This window comes from Anas acuta, chromosome 2 (assembly GCF_963932015.1).
Source record: "Anas acuta chromosome 2, bAnaAcu1.1, whole genome shotgun sequence".
Lineage (NCBI taxonomy): Eukaryota > Metazoa > Chordata > Aves > Anseriformes > Anatidae > Anas > Anas acuta.
Window position 1 is genome coordinate 90,538,574 of NC_088980.1, and position 22,235 is coordinate 90,560,808.

Here is a 22,235-nt window from a genome sequence, read left to right on the forward strand (position 1 = left end):
TTACATCCCATTGTCTGGTTGATTGTGCACATATACACCGTTTTGTCTCTGCTCTGAGCCAATCTGAAAGCCCTTTGGAACAGGGATTGCACTTGATAGTTATTTGCACAGCATCAAGCACCCTAATTATATCAGATAAACTCAAATAATAGCTGGTTTGATTAACAACACAAGACATGGTATGTAAGTCAGTTTAAGTATAGGCTGAATGCAATTATGGCTACGTAGAGTATTTTATTTTCCCTACTCTTTGCCATCTAAACTCCCTCAAATTCCAGGAAATTCACTTAAATAAGTGAAGCCTTAGAAAAGTCCTCAATCTAAATAACCTTGTTGCAATGATATTGACAACAACAAACCTTATCACAGATGGCAAAAAAAAAAAAAACAAAAAAAAAACAAAAAACAACAACAACAACAAAACAAAACAAACAAACAAAAAAACACAAGTAATATTCAGTGTTAATTGGACAAGTAAATTTCTACATGCATTACAGGAATCTGCAAAAGCAAACGCTATGCATATAAATAATAAAAACAGGTGATATACAGATTTTTTTTCAGTATATCAGATCAAGTTTTTACTTTACTACAAAGATTACAGTGGCATGGAAGCCAGCACTCATCATTAATACATGAATTTATATTATCTGCACTGCCACCTTGGTTATAGACTCCTCCCTTTTGGATTCTTGTGTTTGAAAATTCAAAGTGAATGTATGCCTGCTCTGCCCTATTTGGAGTTACTTTCATTATTCATTTATATACTCTTTTACACATATATACACACACGCATATATGTATATACACGTGTTTATACACCCCACCCCACTATACACTTGATAGAGAACGAGAGAGCATTTGAAAGTAATGCAATTTCAGCGCGTCTTTAAGGCTCCTCTTGCAATAGGAGTTGCTAAGATGGGTTTCTTGGTTACATGGCTCACACAGCTCAGGAGCTCTGTTTTCTTGTTGGTTTGACCAGGCTGGTTTTAAGTACTTAGTGCTACTTCTGTCAGGTCAAGTAACAGGATAGTAACATGACATGCATCGGGCTGTGACAGAACAGGTGGCTTTACAGGAGAGAGGAAACCTTTCCACTCCAAAGGGGACTAAGACCAGCTCTAGCACTCCTACCACAGGAAATTTAGCTAATTGCTTGCCTTCCTTCAAGTGAAAATCTAAAGAGAACAGGAAGAAGAGGAAGAAGCTCCTTGTAAATTGTCAGCCACTTGCTGCTTCAGAAGGTCCAATCAAGCTCTGGTCCTGTAGCATGTAGCATCCTTCTGTGGTCCTCGTGTGTAGCATCTGGGCTCTGTTCAGTCCTAATTTGCCTTGAGCTGGCTGTTCTGTTTCTCCCTCAGTTCCTGCTTCAATCTTCAAAATTAGCCCCACAACTTCCTGGTACAAGGAAGAGCTCTTGGAGAAGCTGCATGCCCAAGACAGCCAGAGACTCCTGCCTATCCTCTGGTATCTCATGAAATGCAGGCAGTGCTACAGATGTAGCAGAGATACAATACTAGAGGAAATTCAGTGAGGACAAAAACGACACTTTATTCAAAATGCAAATGCCCTCAGCAATGAGATTTCTGAGGAACACTTAAGCAAATAGAGTGGATTCTCTTGTAATAGCAATACTTAAACTAATAAATATTGCAGCAGCACAGGTGAAAATAATACAGATATGACTTTCTGAACACAAAATAACATTGCGTCTGGTCAGGATATGAGTAGCTTCAAAAACAAAATACACTTTAATTTTTGGCATGTAACCAGAAGGCTGGAGTCACTACATCCTCTTGGGCTAATTACTATACTTAAGTCATCCCGCTTTGAAACCGACAGTGTATGGCAACTTGAAATCTGTATAAATGAACGTAAATCCAAAGAGCTACACTATGTTTATGTTAATGCTTCTGAACATGCATGATCCGAGCTACCCAGGTTAGAGCTGAGGATCCACATACTCAGACAAGATATTGCTTTGTAGTTTGCAAGGAGCAACAGTTCAATAGTTAGTTTTAAATGAGAACAATCTAAAAGCTCAGGGCAAGCCTTGACAATACAACCCTGGGTTTGGAGTCAAGTATACAAGCAAGTGAAGCATGCATACACCTACTTCTGCCTTAAATATCCTCCAAATGGCTCTTCCATGTTCTATCCTGCTAACATGTTGTGAAGACACTGCTACCTCTTTCTGTAAGCTGTTTCATGGGGATTTTCAGCAAAACCTCCAACTTGGTACAGTTTGCCATGCACCTGTAAGAAATTCCAACCTTATGGCCCAGCCGCCCACATGGCTTGTTTTGGCCTTCTGCTTTCTCTCACAAAGATTTCATTGAATTTGTAGCTTCATCAGGATGCACAGCAACCATTCTGAAGGATTATTGGTCCAAAGCTTAAAAAGACTAATTAGTAGGCAGAGCCATCTCTTCTCAATAGCAAAAAAGTGCTTACTAACAGCTACTCCAGTTCTTAACCAAACCCCAAACATTTAAAGGTCAATGCTCTACCCATCTAGTAGCGTTGGGTTCATTCTTCAGTGTATTTTCTGGTTTGAAACCTATAAATTATATTTCACATACACACGCAAAGGAAAATAATTCAAGGATGGCTTCACTAGTCTCTGCTTCACTGTGAAAACATGACAAGAAGCCCAGAGTAACAGCGGGTATAGGACATATGGCTACTCAGATGACTCTGGGAGTACTGTGATGGATGGGAAATCCCATCTGCACATTTTATAGGCAGCAGCAAACAAAAAGTGAAATAAAATCTACTTTCAAACAATTGTGTATGTGGCCATATATGTCATGAGTACAAAGGCTTATTGGTTTAATTAATCAAGATAATTCTCTTAAAAAAAAAATGTTGAAAGGGGAATAGCCCTACAAATTTTAGGCTTACTGGTTGCTTTACTTCTCCAGCAAGCTCTTTATAAAAATAAATAAATAAATAAATAAAAAATTCACACTCTTTATGGAGCAGACACTTCCCATACCAGCTTGCTTGCTTTGATAAAATTCAAGATACAGCCATGTGTTGTTTTTAAAAGGCATTTAAAAAGTAACTTTTTCATACAACTCAATGATTTCATCAATAAAGCCACAGTAAAGCCATATAGACAAAAATGCTTTATTTCACCATTAGCCTTTAACCAATAAGCATAAAATGGTGGCTGTAATAGTTTTGTTCATAAGAGATCCAAACCCCAAGAAAACTATACTGGAAACATTAACCAATACTTTATTCCTATAAAAATAATAATAAAAAAGATACATTCATTTCAGGAGGTGTCTACATCTTTACCAATAAATTAGGCTTTGCGATATCAACATTAATTTACATTTCAAATGATTTTAAAGAAAAGCACAGCTTGGGATACAAAATAAACTCTTTCCTTACCTTCCAAATACATCAGATACATTATTTTATTCCTTTAATGCACTGGCACCTAAGATCTCAGAAGAAGAAAGTAAAGAGTGGTACAGAAACATCCACTGACCAAAAAAACACAAAACAAAACAAAATTAACATCTGTATCACTGAATGACTATTACCTTTCAAGGCTTTTCTACATCTCTGATGAAAAACATTAACTGAGCACATGAAAATATGAACTTATTGACTAGAATAGCAGGATCTTGTACAAAGCTTGCCAAGAATACTTCAGCTTTCCCAAATTTTATGTAATTTCATGAAGTACTATTAAGCGCATTTCCCTCTCCGTTGCAACAAGGGTCAGTTTTAAACAATACATCATTTGTTGTTATGAATGCCCAACAACTTCAGGCCTTGATAGGACTGTCCCTTTTATTTATCGTACATCTCTCTGTTAAGGTTATACAATGAAGTGTGAAAACCTAAATAAATTATGTTTAGTACTCGCCGCGCAGCTCTCTGGAATATAAGCATCGGTACTTGACATTTATTTTGCAAGATCTGGATTTGAAATATATTTACATTTGAGCACATATACCAATTCCCCACCCAATTTCTACATACAGTCATTTAATTTCTATTTAAAAAAATAAGAAAAAATCAGTTATACCAGGTTTTTATTCATATATCCTAAGCTCTGAATTAGACAGGCACTGATGAAGAATAACTCAACAGCTACCATCAATCAGCTTGCCTTTTTTGTTTTTGTATAAGCGTGTTTTGTACAGAATTGAATAAATAGCCCTACTTCACTTTTTTACTGTTTTTTTTTTTTTTTTTTTTTCTTGTTGAAAAAAACACACAAAAATAAACAAACAAAAACACACATCTACTTTAGTTTAACACAAGATGACCTCCTGATGTCTGGAGAGCAAGCTCCAAAGACTTCCTATCAAGAAACAGTCATTCTACAGAAGGCTGATAGAAATATGATGACAGACTGGCTTCAGTTGGTAATTGATGTTGGTAATGGCTTTAATTGATCTAGCACAACATGTTTGCTCTTTGCAACCTCACTAGTTACCCAGCCCCATTTAAGTTCCATATGCGATCACAGAAAAAGACACTAAATGAAAGCAGTCAAGATCATTTTTAGAAGGGAAAGATTTCAATTTTGCTTAATATTATTTAAAAACAGCAGTACGTGAGGAAAATATTCACCTTATAATTCCTTTTTGGGTCAGTTTGACAGAAATGAAATCCCAACAGTAGGGCTTTTTGCTAAACAAATTGTTCCAAGAGAAATGATGCAATTAGTCCAGAGAAAAGGATTCCACAAAGGGGACAAAATTGCACTTCCCATCCTTACTGTAGCTGTTTAAAACATTTTCTTCCATTTTAAAAAAATAAATAAATACAGATCTTATCTGCCTTGAACAAGACGTTCCCTACGGTTTTACAGTTGTGAGAAACTTGAAGGTGTCTGATAAGGTAAAACAATGACAACTCAAGAAATTACATCACGAAAGCCAAGAAAGTAACTGAGAAACTAACTGTAAACTGAAGTGTTTCAATAAAGGCAATGCTTTAATATTTTAAATACAAATTTCACCGAAGACTCAAAAACTGCAGCTAAGCTCAGAAGAGCATGCCACCTAAGACTCTTACCCAAGTAGCCTGCAACAAAATCAGAGAGGTCTAAAGAGGTACATTCTGCTTCTCCTTCCTGAAGTTGCCTCTCAGGGTGAACTTGAAATTATTTAAAAAAAAAAAAAAAAAGACAATAGCTACCAGTGTCTTAACTATAGCCCAAACTAAACAGTGTCAGCAGTCTACAGAATTTGTTTTTTTCCATTACTTTCATGGTCCTCAACCATTGCTCATTACCAATATTCAAACCAGAGCACTATTGTGACAGGGTTAGTCTGAGATGAAAAATGGTGAAGTCCATGGAAAATCACACGCTAGTCATTCTCTTGCATTACAAGATTTTTTTCCTCCCTCTTAAGGCAAGTTATAGTGATTGAGGATACTGTTGTTTGAAGATTGTACAGCTACTGAACAACTGAAACATTAAATATTTTAAAGTACACTAAAACTAACCCATATTTCATTAAATTGCTATATTTAAGCTGTTAATATAATGCTATTGTTAAAATAGACAGTAATCTGAGATGGCTTAACACTATCAGTGTCAGAACTTAAATGCATGAGAATCCATTTAATCAAAACATTATGCTTTATATAATGAATTAATCATTCACTTGGCTTTCAACTGCCTTTGAACAATGTGCTTCATGACACAACTTTACCTTCTGTATAGTTTCAATTCATAAATGCTTTTAACCAAGTAGACTAATTGCAGGTTACCAGCTGAAGCACAAACACTTCCCAGCGTGCACTCTGGAAAAGCTTTATATGAATGAATAAAATAAATTTGCACCTAAATGTTACATTTAAGGATACGACAATAAAACTGTTTTCAGTGAAGTAACAATGCTTAAATTTTAATTGATCAGAAATGAACCACGCCATGTCTATTTTCAACCAGTGGACCATTTATGCATTCAGTCTGACACCTAAGAACATTATCTACAAGGAGAATCTTGTCTTGTAAAACGGTATTATGCTTGTAATAAAGCAAATGCACAATTCATTACATATTTCAGAGCTACAGTTCTTTAGATAGATTTATTTATTTTAAACCAAGTATTGCATAGTAGAAAAGAAGGGAAGAAAATAAAACCATCTGTTAAAGAAAGAAAAAGTGTGTGCATTAAAAGGTATTGCTGGACTCCTAGGTATATTTTGACTGCATATAACTTAGTACCAACATCTAAAGAGAAGATTATAGTGAGCAAACCCCTGGATTAAAAAGCTTTTTTTTATTTTTTATTTTTTATTTTTATTTTTTGGTGCAAAATACCACTATCCAAGGTTTGGTTGTATTTTAATGATTTGTATTTTACACATCCTGTTACACAAAGGGCGTTCATGGTTTATGGCTCTATTTTTTCTCCTTTTCAATAAAGATCTCTCCCTCCCACCTCTATCTCAGAAGTGCTCCCTTTTAATATTTTTGAAGACACAGTGAATAAGCATCTTAGTTATTTCTGTATCAAATATAAAGCCAACTAATCAAAAATTGTTTAATTCAGAGGGATTCTTGTTAGTGTATTTCACAGTGGTGAAAATCTCAAAGGTTCTCCCTCCTCATCCTCCACCATGGTAGAAATTTTATGTGCTTATCATCATGCTCACACAAGCACAGGCAAAAAAAAAAAAAGGGGGGGAGGGTTTAAAAAGTTTAGGAAGATTATATAGAATCTTGACTTCACAGCATTTTCTGCTATTTGTCGATTGCCTGGCACAGTTAAATGTTTTGTGTGTTAGCAGTTAAAACTCTTACAAGAAAAATCAAGGAACTCTTTGAGTTTTTAATTTTCTAATTCTTTCAGAAACAAAAGCCAGCAGTTAAGATGATGTTTTCATAATTATCCTTAGGTTGCAAGATCAAATCTAAGGCATACATCGTTCAGTGCAAAGTCATCACACAGTACAGAGAGAACATAAAAACCCCTTCATTCTCCCATAAGGACCCTACAGGTACATGTGCAAAATCCAGCAAGACTGAAATAAAGATGGACACAATGCACAAGATAATTGTGTAGTTAATATTTGCTCTGTGGTTTTACAAAAAAAATAATAATCAAATAATATAGAGATTACCATTTTTATAGCTTTAAGCGGAGTATCAGTGGCCAGAAATTTCAAGTTATTAAAATCCAAGTAAGAGTTCAAGAATGCTATTACTGAAACCATCTAACTTTACCAGAACAAGAGCAGCAGTTGTCATAATATGACCATTATCAAATAAAAACACACACGCTAATGCAAGTCAAAACTATACCATGTATCTTGAGGCTGGAGTTACATACTGAAGAAATTTACCAAGTTTTGGTAAAATACATATTCAACATGAAGAAACATAAATAGTGATAGGAATATGTCATTAACCCTGAACACAAGCGGTAAGTAATTAATTACTTCTATGAAAGAAACAAATGTCACAGAGATGCTCTAAATATTTTCTTACTATTTATTCTCTTGCCTTTTTTTCCTGTGCCTTTTTTAACTTCTTGACAAACTATTAATTACAAGTCACGCCACCTGCAAGCAACAACTCTGAGATCTGGTCACAACACAACTTCAGAAGATGTTTTAACAGAAAGGCACATACGTTACAACAAAAGAGAGCTTTTTTTAAAACAAACAAACAAACAAACAAAAAAAACTAGCCAGCAAGCACTGGTTCTTCAGTGCCCACTACTCACGTTGTCTCACTCCTCAGTGTTCTCCCAAACAATTGCAGACAGCTTGTACTTGTACAACAATTTTTCAGAGGCATTTTTCAAAAAAAGCTTCCCAAGAAAAATGTGCATATCCAGAAGTATTCCACGTTTGATGCCACAGATGCATTGAGTGACCTGATGCAGTTTAGCAAGTGAAGAGTGAACCAGAGTTAGTCTCTTGCCTTCTAATCTGTGCCCAATCAAGTAGGAATTTAAAAACCCAGTGCACTATAAAAACTTTAGCAAAGGTAAAATCTGGAATGCAATATGTAAGAACGAACACAAATTTATTGACACTTTAACCTACAAAGCCAAGACGATTTCTGTGTTTCCAATGACCCTGTGAGTACCAACTAAAAAACTCTCTTTTGATCAATAAATAGTAACCAGGTATCTTCTTTTCTCAACTTATAACTAAAGTAACCTGGAAGAAAAGACTAGGCCTACAGAAGACCAGGGTTAGCAATTTAGCACATACTACATTCACTTTTCAGTCATCCTGGGGGGGGTGAAAGAAAAAAAAACAAAAAAACAACAAACACAACCTTCTGGTAACATGGAAGATGCATATTGTACAGCTGTGGCAGTTTCTAGAATGAAACTCCAGATATATGACAATATCCATAATACAAACCATAGTTTTAAAATATATCTGAAAGTTTGTGTATGTGTAATATATATACCTCTAAAAAGAAAATTGTCTAATTTTCCCTTCTATATACATATAAACATCTGGCTAATATGCCTCAAATGTTTCCTTATTTAGGACTAATCTTTTAAATAACATAGTTTTAAACAGTCCCTTAGAATTTACTTTTTTAACACCATTCAGAAATGAAGAACTACCTCAGGGTAATCAAAAAGCACACACAAAATAAATTAACATCATACAAATGTGGTTATATTGTTCAGAAAGTCCAATTTTCCCATTTGAAATGAAATGGAGACCAGTGTACCTTAGGGTGAATTATTTAGCAATGTACAAACTCGTTCTCTCTATGTCAATCTTTGTGTGAATTTAGCTGCATTTCCATAAAGCAAGAAACACAGTAAATCCACAGAACTCTTGCAACAGAGAATTGTGTTTCACTGGATAGGAGTACAGTTTTTGCTGAAGGGCAGCAAGTCAATGTTTTATCACCACCTGAACACTAGCAACACCCGTGCCCTTGTAAGCTTCACACCTTGAATTAGCAGCAACGTATTTGATGGGTTCAGTAGTAATTTTTCTTCCAGTATTGGATTAGACTACTTTGCATATACAGCAAGTCAAAAGTCTAGTACTTGTGTGCAACATTAATCCACATTTACATCTGAGAACTCATAATACACATGGAAACAAAGGTGAAATAAAACCTCATTTTAGGTTAAAATGTTTTCAGTCCACATACGGAAACAGCAATGAAAAACAAGTGTCAAGGAGGACAGCAGAAACAGAAAGAAAAGAAATACAATAGCTAACACTAAGAAGTAGGTCACTGTTGAAAGGATAAACTGCAAGTTAAAAACGATCAAGAAAAGATGTAGACTGTACCACCTGTATAAACGCAGCATCATTTTGCACGTTACAAACAGTGATACAGCATATTATAACAGCTGGCATACTAATAGATTTATGGAAACTGAATACCTAATTTATCCAGCTCTTAACGGACAGTAGTTATGCATTACCTTTGAAGATTTTCAGCCTTTTGAAGTTAAGGTTACATTCTCATAAATATTTAGTGTCCCAATAAGAACACTACAAATTCACCTTCAATGAACTTCCATACAATACAAAGATACTAAATACCTTCTTAAACTGAATAATTTCAATATTAGTAGTTTTCCTTTTGTATTTTCAAAAGAAACCCAAGGACCTTTGTAACTTCCAAAGAAAGGGGTGTTTTAAGGCAGTGAAAGATAAGATATGTATTAAGGTTTCCATGATTGTTTATGGTGCCTATGTAAATAAAGCATATTACACACAATTGCTCTCATTTATCTACACGATTTCTTTATACTGTACACGATATAGCAATTTTCTTGAGAAATTTAAAGTGCCACTGTTCAAATGTGCTCATCTGTCTTCCCATGGGCTTCTAGTCCATTCTAGTTGCTTTGAGAAACAAGCCTCTGCTTTACTTAAAAAGCAGTCTTTTTAGGGGAAAATAGTTTCATCCTTCACTGCTGTGCTAACTGGAATCCAGTGGTCGAATCAAACCTTCTTTGTAAACACGAAGAATAGCTTCACAAACAAATTTGTACTGACTCTGTAAAAGAAAAAAACGTTTTTGGTGGATTAGTTAGAACTCCTGATTACACGGTTATTATTTAATACTACTAACAGTCTCATTGTTTCCTTTTCTCCTGGACAATGTCAGGAGAGGAGGTACAAAGACAGAAGGAGAAAATCCAGCTCCCCTGGTTGCATTCACAGGACACAAAGGGAACATTTACTTATTTCAATGAGAAGCATTACAAGTCTCACACTAAGGAAAACCCAATACTCAAATTTAAAATCACAGAATCACAGAATTTCTAGGTTGGAAGAGACCTCAAGATCATCGAGTCCAACCTCTAACCTAACACTAACAGTCCCCACTAAACCATATCCCTAAGCTCTACATCTAAACGTCTTTTGAAGACTTCCAGGGATGGTGACTCCACCACCTCCCCGGGCAGCCTGTTCCAGTGCCTAACAACCCTTTCAGTAACGAAGTTACAGAACAACCTTAAATCCCAGAGAATACAATTTATTTGTAAAAGCTATGTAAATCTGTAAATTTTCATGTTTGTTTTGAATTTAGTCCAACTAGATACTTAAGCCTTTTATAAATCTCACCTAAATATTTTTGTATTGTTACCTGGTAATTACAAGCACTCTAATCTTGCCAATCTTGCTGTTAGATATTACTAGACACATTTCAGTTACATAACCAAAAATGCATTTAGAGTTATCACGTAGGATATATTGATAGAGTCCATAATACCTTACTAAATTTTTTTTTTTCGGCTACACTATTGCAGAAGGTAGAGTTGCTCGATTTTAAATTTGCAATCAGGCCACACGTCATCTTCTGCCATAGCAGAAAGTGATCAAAACCTTTAGAATGAGTATTTTCTGAAGAGCAGCAGCCACATTAATTTTTTTGTCCCTCAATATGTTGAGCTCATTTAGTTTTTATAAGGTATTCACAGATTAGATGTTTGCTTTCTGAATTATACCATTACAATGCCTCCCAGCTGCCCTTTTACATCAGTTCTCATCAACTCTCCAGAAGGATCTGGAAACATTCCCCCAGTATCTCCCACAGGACAGGACTAAAGCACGATGCTCACGCTGTGAAGGACCTCATGTTGCATTTCAATGCCAGTAGTTATGAACTTTATTCTTGTCCATACATGTCCAATACATTTTCTCTTAAGCACAGAAAAGCTTAAGGAAAAGTTGGGGATAGAAATTCATTATCTGCATCTCAAGTTTCTTGCCTTTTCTTTCAACTCTTCAGTCAATTACTCCCACCTCCAATACCACTTTGTTCTTTTGTCTTTATTTCTTAATTACCTTGACTTTTCTCTTATTTTCATTTGCATATTTTTACTGCCTGAACAAGTCAACTGTGATATTTAGCGCTGTTCACTATTTCTGTTAACTTCTTTGTATGATCAAGTTGTTGAACCAATATGAATGAACACTTCAGCATTGCTTCCTCTGACTCAGGCTCTGACTACTTGTTTTCTTTGCTGTTATCTGTTGCCTGTATTCCTACCTTTCAGTTGGTAACTAGTTCTTATGTATGTCCTAAAAGCGCTACTTTCTACCTCGTTTAATATATCTAATTTCTCTTTAATGGAATATAGTGCTTTTTTTTCCCCAAATGGAAGGCCATATAGCTACACAATTTATATTGTAGCGTGATTATACTGATTGAAGCTTTTGTCTTCCTGTTTCTGACAACCAAATTACAGATCTTTGAGAAACTACAGCTTTTGTATGATTAACAGCAGACACTAAACTGATCTGTTAATAGCTCTGCCAAGTCCATTCTTACTGAGTATGCCCTGATCTTAACTCACGACATGCATCTGGCTATGTATATCATCTTCGCAGAGCTGGAGTACATGGAGTACAATGAGCTCCTGAACATGCTTCAGGCCATACTGCTAGAACTGGGCAACCCCCCTGGATCAGTGATCTGTGATTTTGGGATTCCCCTGTTCAAGTGGAAACCAAAGCTCTCTCTTTTTTTTTTTTTCTTTAAAGAAAAAAGATTTAACTGCTGACTTTGTTGGTCTAGACCACTTTACTTTGATTTGCTGTAGGGCATTTAGCTCTTTCAGATAACGCATACTTAATATTCTGTTATTCAACTTCTATACAAGGAAGTGGAACCTCCCATCCCTTGTCTCTAACATCAAGAAGTTCATTTTCATAGCTAGCAAAATTGTCCTCATAATCTCAAATTGTTATCAAACCATCTCCATCTTAAAAAAACACTCATTTTCATATTTCAGTTATTGATATTACCTAGCTTTTCCTCAATTTCATTCTTGCCCTTTGTTTCTCCTAAACTAGAGTAGAAGCACAATTGAAAAAGATGCATATGTTGTTCCTATCAAATTCTACTCCCTCTACAAATTGTAGCACAAACCCTTTAATTTTACCTTCAGTTTAACAATGACCTATGAGGCTTTGTACAAAGAATGAAAACCAAGAAATTATTTTAGCTTTTTGCATAGAATTTAGATGAAATAATATAAACACATGATTTGGGTAGGTGACTTTCTGTATTCGAACTACTTGCAAGGTATAAAAATTAATCGCCTTTTAACTGCAAGGTAAGAAATATTTATAAACAGTTAAATACACACCTAACAAGTAAAGCTGCCTTTTTCATTGTGCTAAGGTATGTTAAATGTAGGAAGCATGAACTATAATGGCAACTGAAGACTCACAGAACTAGGTCATTTAACACCTTGCATCTCTTTTAAAACCGAACAAGTGCAATATACAGAAAATGAGGCTTCCTTCTCCATCTCCATCACTTACTGATGTTTGCACCATCATAGCTCGCTGGTCTCGCATTTTTCGTACAATATCCAGTGGATAAACAGGTTGGTTTCTTTCAATTAAGCACATGGCTGTTTCCATAGTGACCAGTACACCCGTGCGACCGATTCCTGCACTGTGAAATGTAATAGAAAAATCGTCTATAAAATTAAGATTTTGCAATACATCATATTCTTATCACAATGTTATGATGCTAAATAGCCTTAAAAATTACAGAAAGACCTTTATATGACTAGAACAGTGCACAAAGCCTATCTTTAAAGAAACTTCAGTAATATTTCTTGCCAATGATTACTAAGAAAATAGTTTTTGTATAAAAAAAAATTAAACACAAACAAAGTAAACGATTTTTAACAGCTATAACTGCTAATAATCTACATGTACTGATTTTATATTTTTGACTAAAAAGGCAAGAGTTAAATGACTGCTTTTTGACAGGTTCTTTATCCACAGAAAAACTTTTCAGTACCATTCACGATGAGTTTACAGACTTGGTGGAGGATGAAAATGGAGAACAACTTGCATTACAGATTATCAGTTCTGTGATACTTACGTAACTAAGCAGTTTCACCAAAAAATTGTAGGAGAAAGGAAGAGAAAAAAAAACCACCCTGTTCACCTTGTTTTGATATTGCATAGTCTTAGCATTTTCAACTAATTCAAGCTATCTGCTGCCTTTCAGACACTTTTCAAAGTAAATGCTTGTTCAAAGGCTGAACCAAATCTGTAGTCAGAATTTTAAAACACAAATACCTGCAGTGAACGAGGACTGGCTCATTCTCCACTCTCTTTGGTCTCATACAGGTCACAAACTCCAAGAAGTCCATGGAGTCATCAGGAACACCATGATCAGGCCAAGCAACGTACTGGAGATGAGTGACATTGTGCTGCTGTTCTGTCTGAAATATAGTAAGGTTTTCAAAAAGTGTTCAATGTTACAACTCCTGTATTGACAGACACAATTTATACTTTTCACGGTGAGCATATTCTGCAAATGTTGTGAGATGTAGGACATTGAAAATGTTTGTTGTTTTATAGTTCAGAGTAAAGCATAAACATGTAATTCTTTACATACAAAAGACTAACATTTGCTAAATTAATGAGGTACCAAATTTAATTTCTGTTATCTAAACAGATTTTCAATTTCTTAATTTATTGACTCTTGACCAATTATACCTTGACACCAACAGTTCACCTGAGGTACAATGCTACAAGACTTACTCATAACAGTATCATGCAAGAGTTTAGAACAGAATGAAAAATAGAAAAAAAAAGCAGCTGAGAACAGAAGAAGCATCCAGAACAACAGCAGGGTAGTGGGGCTGCCCAATCACAGCTCAAAAGCATGGTTTTGTTTTTACATTTCACAAAAAAAGGGGCAGTATGTCCTGTAGTACATACAATATTTAGGAATACCATGCTGGCATACCAGTTCTGTGCTGTAAGACTCACATCACTTGTTCATCACCTGCAGTCTATTAGGTTCTCTCCCAAGAAATAACTGAATGCCATTTTATCTCATTCTGCAATCCAATTCAATTTCTCAAAGTGCAGCTGTGTATCTATTGTAAATATACGTGTGCTTACAGATTCAATCACAATGCAAACTTTTCTGCAACATTTGCTCACCGTGGTTTGTTAGAAAACAACATATATATAATTTATTAAATATAGAGATATATGTATGTGTGTTCATTGTAAACATAGGATTTCTGTTCCACCACAGAAGAACCTTTTTCTTTACAAACACAACTTCATTACTTGAAAGATTCTGCTATATGAAGAGCTTTTTTTTCTTTTTTTTTTTTTTTTTTTTTCATTCAGTTATACCTAAAAACAGTTTTATAGAAGTTCTTTCAATTTAAATCTTTGTTAACTTTGACTAGGAAACCACTCAATCACCTTTGCATCCAGACTGGGCCCCACTGCTATACTACAAATATAACTAATGATTAGAGTGAAGAAAAAACAAAACCAAAGAAAGAGCTCTGCTGCATTATACAATGAGGATATCTCTCTTCACAAACTGAAACATTGTCCCTTTATTTCTTCCACTTGTTTAGCAATGGTTAAACTGTTCGCTGTGTTTTACTAATCTCAATAGTCAAACTTAGCATTTGGCACTGTACTGAAATAAAACCCTCCTTTATCACTGCCTTAGTCTATAAAAGCTGACCTCTCACTAATGGTCCATGCAAGAATGCTTTCATAATGCTAGTGACTTCAAGAGGTTTTTTGTTGCTGTTATTGTTTTGTCCTTAAGCTAACCATTACTGAAATATATGTCCTGTTTTAAACGACTGATTTCTGCTTTCGTCTTCCATTAGGGGAAGTGGTTCCACTCCCAGGGAACAGGCCAGTAAAACACACAAGTGACAGAATACCTACTGCTTATGTACCAAGCAGAGTGCTAGGAAATGGGTTTATTCCAGGCAAGGTAATTACAGAAATTTACCAAAAAGGCATTTTACAAGCTCAGAAAAGAGGAAAGAGTTAACTATCAATTTTTGCTTGTTAGTAATCTAGGCCTGAATATACTGAGGTGACTTTTTTTTTTTTTAACAGTAGATTATAGACAACAAGTACTACAAGCACGTTGCATAAGATCTCTTCAGAGTAAGAATACACTGTAAGAGCATGCTGTTAGTCCTCAAAACAGCTTCTTCTGGTGTGATCATCTTCCATTTTCTGCTACATGCCCTATTCATTCCTAGAGACCAACGTACTTGTCTATTAGTTACTCCAGGCATTCCTCAAGTTTCAATGTAGCTTTTTAGTTATTCGCATTTTTATATAATCAGGTTGTTATTCTTTTAGTTGTGCTGTTCTGAGATGATACACACTGTTAAAACTTAATTGCCATATCATTTGCTTTTCAAAATGCCAAAGTATTTTAAAGTGCTTCAATTTTTATTAGTAAGTTAAAGCTGTTGTAAACAGTATGCATATTCATGTTAGAACTAATTGTTTTTGAACTCTAATCAATGTCTCATTCAGAAAATACAAAACTATTACTGTGAAACCTAGAATTCTAGTTATGTTTATTTTTTTTATTCTTTAAGTCTTTACACTCATAGTGAAAATCATCTTTGGAATTGAGAAAAATCAGTCAGCCAAATAGTGACAACTCATTGAAACTGCATGCAAGAAGACCACAGTTATTAAAATCTAGTGCTCAGAAGACAAACAAAAAAGTGCCAGAATTATAGTTACTGGATCCATAGTTAGCCCCACTGTGCACGTCCTATTAACAGTATTTTTAAATGTGTTATTCCTACCAGACCCTGTTTCTTTGTACAAAATTGGTAAGGAAAAATTAAGAGGTACCTCCTTATTACACTCGGGTTGTTTATCAAACCATTATTGTCTGCAAGTCAACTTAAATCCTTACCACAGATACATTTTTTTCCACTAAGATTTTCAGTGACAATTGCTATAGTAGCATTCTGATTACTGATAAATGAAAATTTTCTCTTTATAAAATTTGGCTTTATTAGTCCTTTTTTACAAGTCTAAACACACATATATTTAGCTGCATCAGGGCTTGTTACTCCCTCTTTCCCCCCCATTTACTTAGCAAGCAGCTTCAGAGGTCTAAGACATCATATCTGTGTCCCATGGTATTTGTTATTTTCCTTCTGCTCATGATTATTATCCCTGCAGCAAAAATGCTGGCCGAAAAAGAGACTTACTTGCATTTGCTATTTCTGTGCAAGTTCAAGACATCTAATTGCATACACAGCTTCACTGTGGTTAAGCTAACATCCTGGATTTTGCTCAAAAACAGTCAGGGTAAAGAGCCATGATTTTTTCTAATAAGTCTACCACTGGGATTGCAATTCCTGACAAAGTATAGGGTTGGCAGTGGTAATCTCTCAAATAGCTGCTGTACCACTTAGGAGACAATCTGTCAAAACTTTTAGCAACAAAAATATCCATCCTTCATCTTTTGGTAGTCTGTTCCTTGCTTCTTATAATTACACCATAAAGCTGGCTTCCTCATTTCATTCTGCTAAAATGACTCTCCCTGACAAATAAAAAATCAGGTGTTCTTCAGGAAAAGAGCACACACAGCTAAGAATTATAATACTCATATTGAAGGAAGGAAATCTAGGTTCAAGCAGTCAACATTAATTTTGACTTTTGTTAAAGTCCAAGCAATTGAGTTAACATTTTATTTTATTTTTTCCCCTTTAGGTTATAATTTAATCTTCAGTTAAAAAAAAAATCAGGTATTTTACTACATTAACCTTAAAATGGTCCTATTATCTAAGGACCTATTTTCTAAGCAAGAAAAAGCTATGCTCTTTGCTAATGGGCTTCACAAATATCTTGAAAGCTGAAACTCAATGATCAGTCTTAAGGCTTAGTTTCAGTTCCTGTCTCATTATGCCTCTTGACACCCCTGCTATAAAACTTTTAACCTACTCTTGTTCTTCAAATCTTTACCATTCAAAACCAACTTATTTTCTTCTACCATGAGTATTTGACAGAAAAGAATACACCCGGACCAGACACTTCATATTTGAAGTACCTCTGCAGTGCAGCAGGTTTGTTCAAGACAGTTGTGACACTGTCAAATTTATACAGATTTCATTGGAACAAAAATACAAGGTCTTGTTTAATGTGTGGATAGGTTGTTTCGCTGAAACTTTTGCAAGAATCTGTAACATGAACAAACCTAACTTTTCCCTCAAATTGCCATATGACATGCAATGCCTAAGCCTAAACAATTAAGATCTCTAAAAAATTACAAAGATTCTATTTTCAGCTGTTTACAGCAGAAAGTGTTGCTTATCTACGTTATCTGTTTCACCTAATATGAATTTAATGCAATCACTAGAAAGCCTTCATGCTGGTCATTCATAAATAGAAAGATACCACTTGTTCTTTGCCTTGCAATTTTACCTTCTTTCAGCAAACAGCAATATCCTTCCTTAGCAAAGTGAATTTATGCCTAATTTTCAATTTCTTTGAATTGCTACTTCAATTTATTTCCTTTTCCTTCAAACCACCTTCTCTATCATTGTGATGCCAATGGAAAGTGATAGCTTTTAAATTAAACAGAAGCTTTTCTCCCCAAATCCCTCTATTTGCATTGTCATCGTCTGCGCAATCACGTTAAGCAGTCCATATTATGACACAAGGAATTGTCTTAATTAATCATCTTGACTCGGGTTGTCAGTGCTCTCCTGTGGTGCTCACTCGTTATTATGGCAGTGGTGTAATTGGTCTTTAAAGGATTAAATTAAATCCATTTTTTAACATTGAATTCTTTTCTTTTCGGTTGAATGATTTATTTGAGTTAATAAAACAAATCAGGTGGGAGAATGACAGGGCACTTTGGAAATAACTAACAAGATGTGGCAGAATAATAATAAAAAAAAAACCTGCAACATTTCTTCTTATTTCAAGCTCTTTGAATAATATGCTTCAGCAAGCATTGTCTTCATGGCCTTGTTAGGTTTCACAGCTGGGTTCTAGTTAAACTTAACTGAAATCAGGAAAAATGCTTGTTTAAAGGCAGAGGAAACCAGAAAAAAATGCTCAAAATATAACTGTCTACAATTGAAGAGGTTGGTATGCTGTAAGGCAATTATCTTTGAGGAAACTGAATGAAAGATTTCCTCAGGCTTCTCATTCTATTTTTTTTTTTTTGAATGATTAAAAGTAACCTATTATCTTGTTTTACAAAATAGTGCGCTGTGTGATGAATTTAGCACTTGCACTACACAATTTCTCTCCTTGGGGAATCAGAACAAATGGACCAAAAATGTTTTGAAGTTGCTTTTTTTTTTAAAAAAAAAAGAAAAAAATAAAAAATAAAATAAAATTTAAAAACAACGTAGTTCTTTATATGCTTTCTCTTTCTTTTACTATAAGATAGATTTCAATCTTGGTCTGGAAAACAGAAGGGCCAGAAATTAAACCATATTTAATATCACAAGGCTTAGAAAAGCTCCAAGTACTTCATAGATCTGCAGTCACTTGCTGATCTTCAATTACAGGTGAAGAAGCACCAAGATAAACTGTGTCAGAAAAGTCCTAGGAAGTTTCTTGTTCCTCAAGTCTTCCAAACAAATGTGAACAAAAGGCCAAGGGCATCATTTCATAAACTTCTCTTTTTAGCTATTTTCCCTTAAGGCAAATTAGAAACCTGTGCAACTTAATCCACAGGAAACTCTTTCACAAATATGCCTTTCCAACAGGAAGCAAGTCTCTTGTGAGGTTTGAAGCTTTATCCATCTTACTACTAAAAGCTACTTCATAAAGACCAATCCAATGATGCTCACATTAACTCAGGGACTAATAAAACCCTGATTTGAATTCAGATGACTTTTATGTATTTTTCAAAGAATCCAACAACAATATTTGTGACAGAGAGCACACATAAAGCTTTGCAAATTCTACTTTTAAGCAGAAGATGCTCCCAGGAGAATATGTTTGATCAGCTTTAAAAAGGCAGCTCAAATGTCAAATGGTATGTAAAACAAGGAGATACTTCAAGATACTTAAGTGTTTCAAAGAGTTTCTTTCACTAGATTTTGAAATAAAAGTCTTTGTACATTGCTCATCTGAAATATTGAATTCACACAAGGCTTCCACTTATTAGAGTCCTGTTTTTACTGCATTGGGTAGCTGGATGATGAGTGCTTGAGTGTGGCCACTCCATTTAACTGTATAAGCAAACTTGCCCTTAGTGGAAAAAGGGATTTAAAAACAGAATGCAATCAAAACAATCTCCTCTCCAACAACAACAACAAAAAAAATGCATCCACCTAGGCCTAGCTTTTTAGAGTTATTAGAAGAAATAATTTTTAAAATCATACCATTTTGTCTCATGAAAATACTCTGAGCAAGCATATGCCTTTGCATTAGAAATGATGTTCTCAACCGATAGTTTCCCTGGGACAACTTTGAGTATGAGGTCCTTGTACTATCAAATCTGTTAGTATATCTGAAAAAGCACACTAAGCTTTACCTTTATCTCAAAAAAAAACTTTTATGAAAAAAATTCGACAGGATTGTTACATACCAGATACTAGTAACAACACACTAGAAATGCAAACACATACTGAATACTAGTGAATTTACTCAAAATTGTTAAAACAGTGATAAACACTGGCCAGGAAGAAGCATTGGAGGGGAGAAGAATTACCTAACCAAATTTAATTTGCAATCCATTAATTTGAATGACAGCGAATAGAAGTTTGGCTATTGCTCCTTGACTGGATGGTTTCTCATAACTAGAAACCGAGACTGTAAACAATCCTAACTGAAAGATCTTTGAATAGTGTAAGCACTAGTATCTTGCATAGTTAGGACTACAACAGAAATCAGAATCACATTAAGACAAATTTACGTGCACTGTCAAGATTCAATTGATTCAGTTACAAATTTATGAGACTACAGGACTGGTGATCTTGCTGTAAGAATGCCAATAAACATTGCACTTTAACACTTTTTTTTTTTTTTTGTTAATACTAGCAACTCTGGTAATACTAAAGCACAATCACACAGAAGATTGACTAGTACTAAAACTGTAGATTAGCATTTGGTCAGTTCAGTGATTTCTTATACAAGTATCTTATGATAGCATAAACCATTCAACTTTTTAGAAAATATTTGTGACCACAGAATTTTGGAAAAGAGATAGAGGGAAATACGTAAGAATGCAGGAGAACTTATGAACAAAAGCCAAACTTCAGACCCTATATTCAGGTTGTGGGAGATATAGATGTGATCCAAACATGACCTTTACAACATACATACATAGATCATATGTAAGAAATACTCCATGTATTTCACTTCTGCTTTGCTTTATAGCCCTCTCATTAGCAAAATACATTACAAGCTAAGGAGTTTTAAACTGTGATGAAAGATAATAAAAAGGAGATGGTAAAACTCTGTCTTCTCTAAAATTCACATCATTTGGATTTGCTTCGTTACTAGCTATTCTAGCCACATGTGCCATTAGCCAAGTGCCCCATATTTCAACCTTGAAAGAGCATGGTTATTTAGAGAAAAATCTCATTCAAAATCTAAATATTTGTGAAGAGTCAGTGACTGCAACAATGTTTACAGAGAAGCACCAAACTTCTTTATGAAGCTCATCACGGTACCTCTACAGCATAATGGATTAACATATTATGAAACCATGTAACCCTTCAAAAAGTATGTTTTCAGGAAGCTCTATAGAAATAACCATACGATGTTGATTCATTTTATGTATACACATATCTTTTATGAAATGCATATATTTCACACAGATGAGTATACACATACTCCCAGTCTATATCTACCTATCTACATAGGTATTCATTCAGCTTGCTTGGACGTAATTTAAGACAGCAGGCACTTACCTCAACATTTGTAACTACCATTTCTCTAATAACATATGCAATTGTACAATCTTCAGAGTGGCATTTGACACGAAAGCTGCCATATTCCATTACATCTGGTGGATCAGGCCAATACTGATGACATTTCGTCTGTAAAGACAAAAGGAAAATTAAGTACATGTCAAGTACTTCCGTTTCTAAACTTCCCACCTATGCTGTGTTTTACAGAATTAAAGGAGCAACTTTTCTGGTTTGTTGGTGAAGTGTTTACATCCAAATTGGAAACTAACGTGACAGGCTAAACTCTCTATAAACTTATGGCTTTAGACATTTATAATAATAATTAAAAAAAGGATATAAAATAAAAGCTTTCTGTCTTGTATTGAACAGTCATCTCTGAAAACAATTTCTCAAAGAATAAGTTAGGAGGAGAAACATGGACTTGTTCCATCTTAACATGGAAAGCCTGTGTGTGTATGTGTGTGTTGGGGGGGGGGGGGGGGGGCGGGGTGTGGAGGATTTATTGGTATCTTCAGCTACCAAATAGCAGGTTGTGGTGAAGACAGACGCTCCCAGAAGTGTGTAATGCAAGGTCAATAGATGACTGAATAAAGGTGCAAGAAGGAAAATTCTGATTAGATGTTGGCAAAAAAAATAAAAAATGGTGAGGATGGTGAAGCACAAAAACAAGCTGCTAAAAGACGCTGTGGAATCTCCATCCCCTGAAATAACCAAAACTTAACTAACGTGGCCTTGTGCAATCTACATGGATTTCAGAGTTACCTCTTTTAAGCAGATAGGTGGAACGGTATCTCCAGAGATACCTTCAGGACTGAATTTAGTGTAAGGGAATAAAAAAAATGAAGTATTTATTGTTTAATGCCTAACAAAAGTCATCAACATTATGTTGATGTGAGAAGAAGCCCTGCAAAATATTTTTTATTAAGTCAGGGAAATTTGCTTTTCAAATATGAGTTGGGCTTCAAACATCTGAGTGCTACTTCAAGATTTCATATAAACAATGATATTTCACCAAAATGATAAACAATGCACTGTTACATATAAAAGTCAGATTTAAAGATACGTGAAAATTGAGATATTCCCTGA

At 34.9% G+C, this 22,235-nt stretch overlaps 1 protein-coding gene across 7 annotated transcripts in view; it reads right to left on the reverse strand.

Annotated features, from left to right (window-relative positions):
- Positions 1–3,121: 3,121 nt before the first annotated feature.
- PTPN3 (protein tyrosine phosphatase non-receptor type 3) overlaps positions 3,122–22,235 on the reverse strand; it is a 163,842-nt gene continuing 144,728 nt past the window's right edge. For all 7 annotated transcript variants that reach the window (XM_068671158.1, XM_068671157.1, XM_068671159.1 and 4 more), the window contains 4 exons: positions 21,150–21,278; positions 13,540–13,685; positions 12,766–12,901; positions 3,122–9,985 (listed from right to left, as the gene is read on the reverse strand). In XM_068671158.1, the coding sequence (XP_068527259.1) occupies positions 9,908–9,985; positions 12,766–12,901; positions 13,540–13,685; positions 21,150–21,278 (489 nt within the window). In that variant the 3' untranslated portion in view covers positions 3,122–9,907. The remainder of the gene's footprint in view (positions 9,986–12,765; positions 12,902–13,539; positions 13,686–21,149; positions 21,279–22,235) is intronic.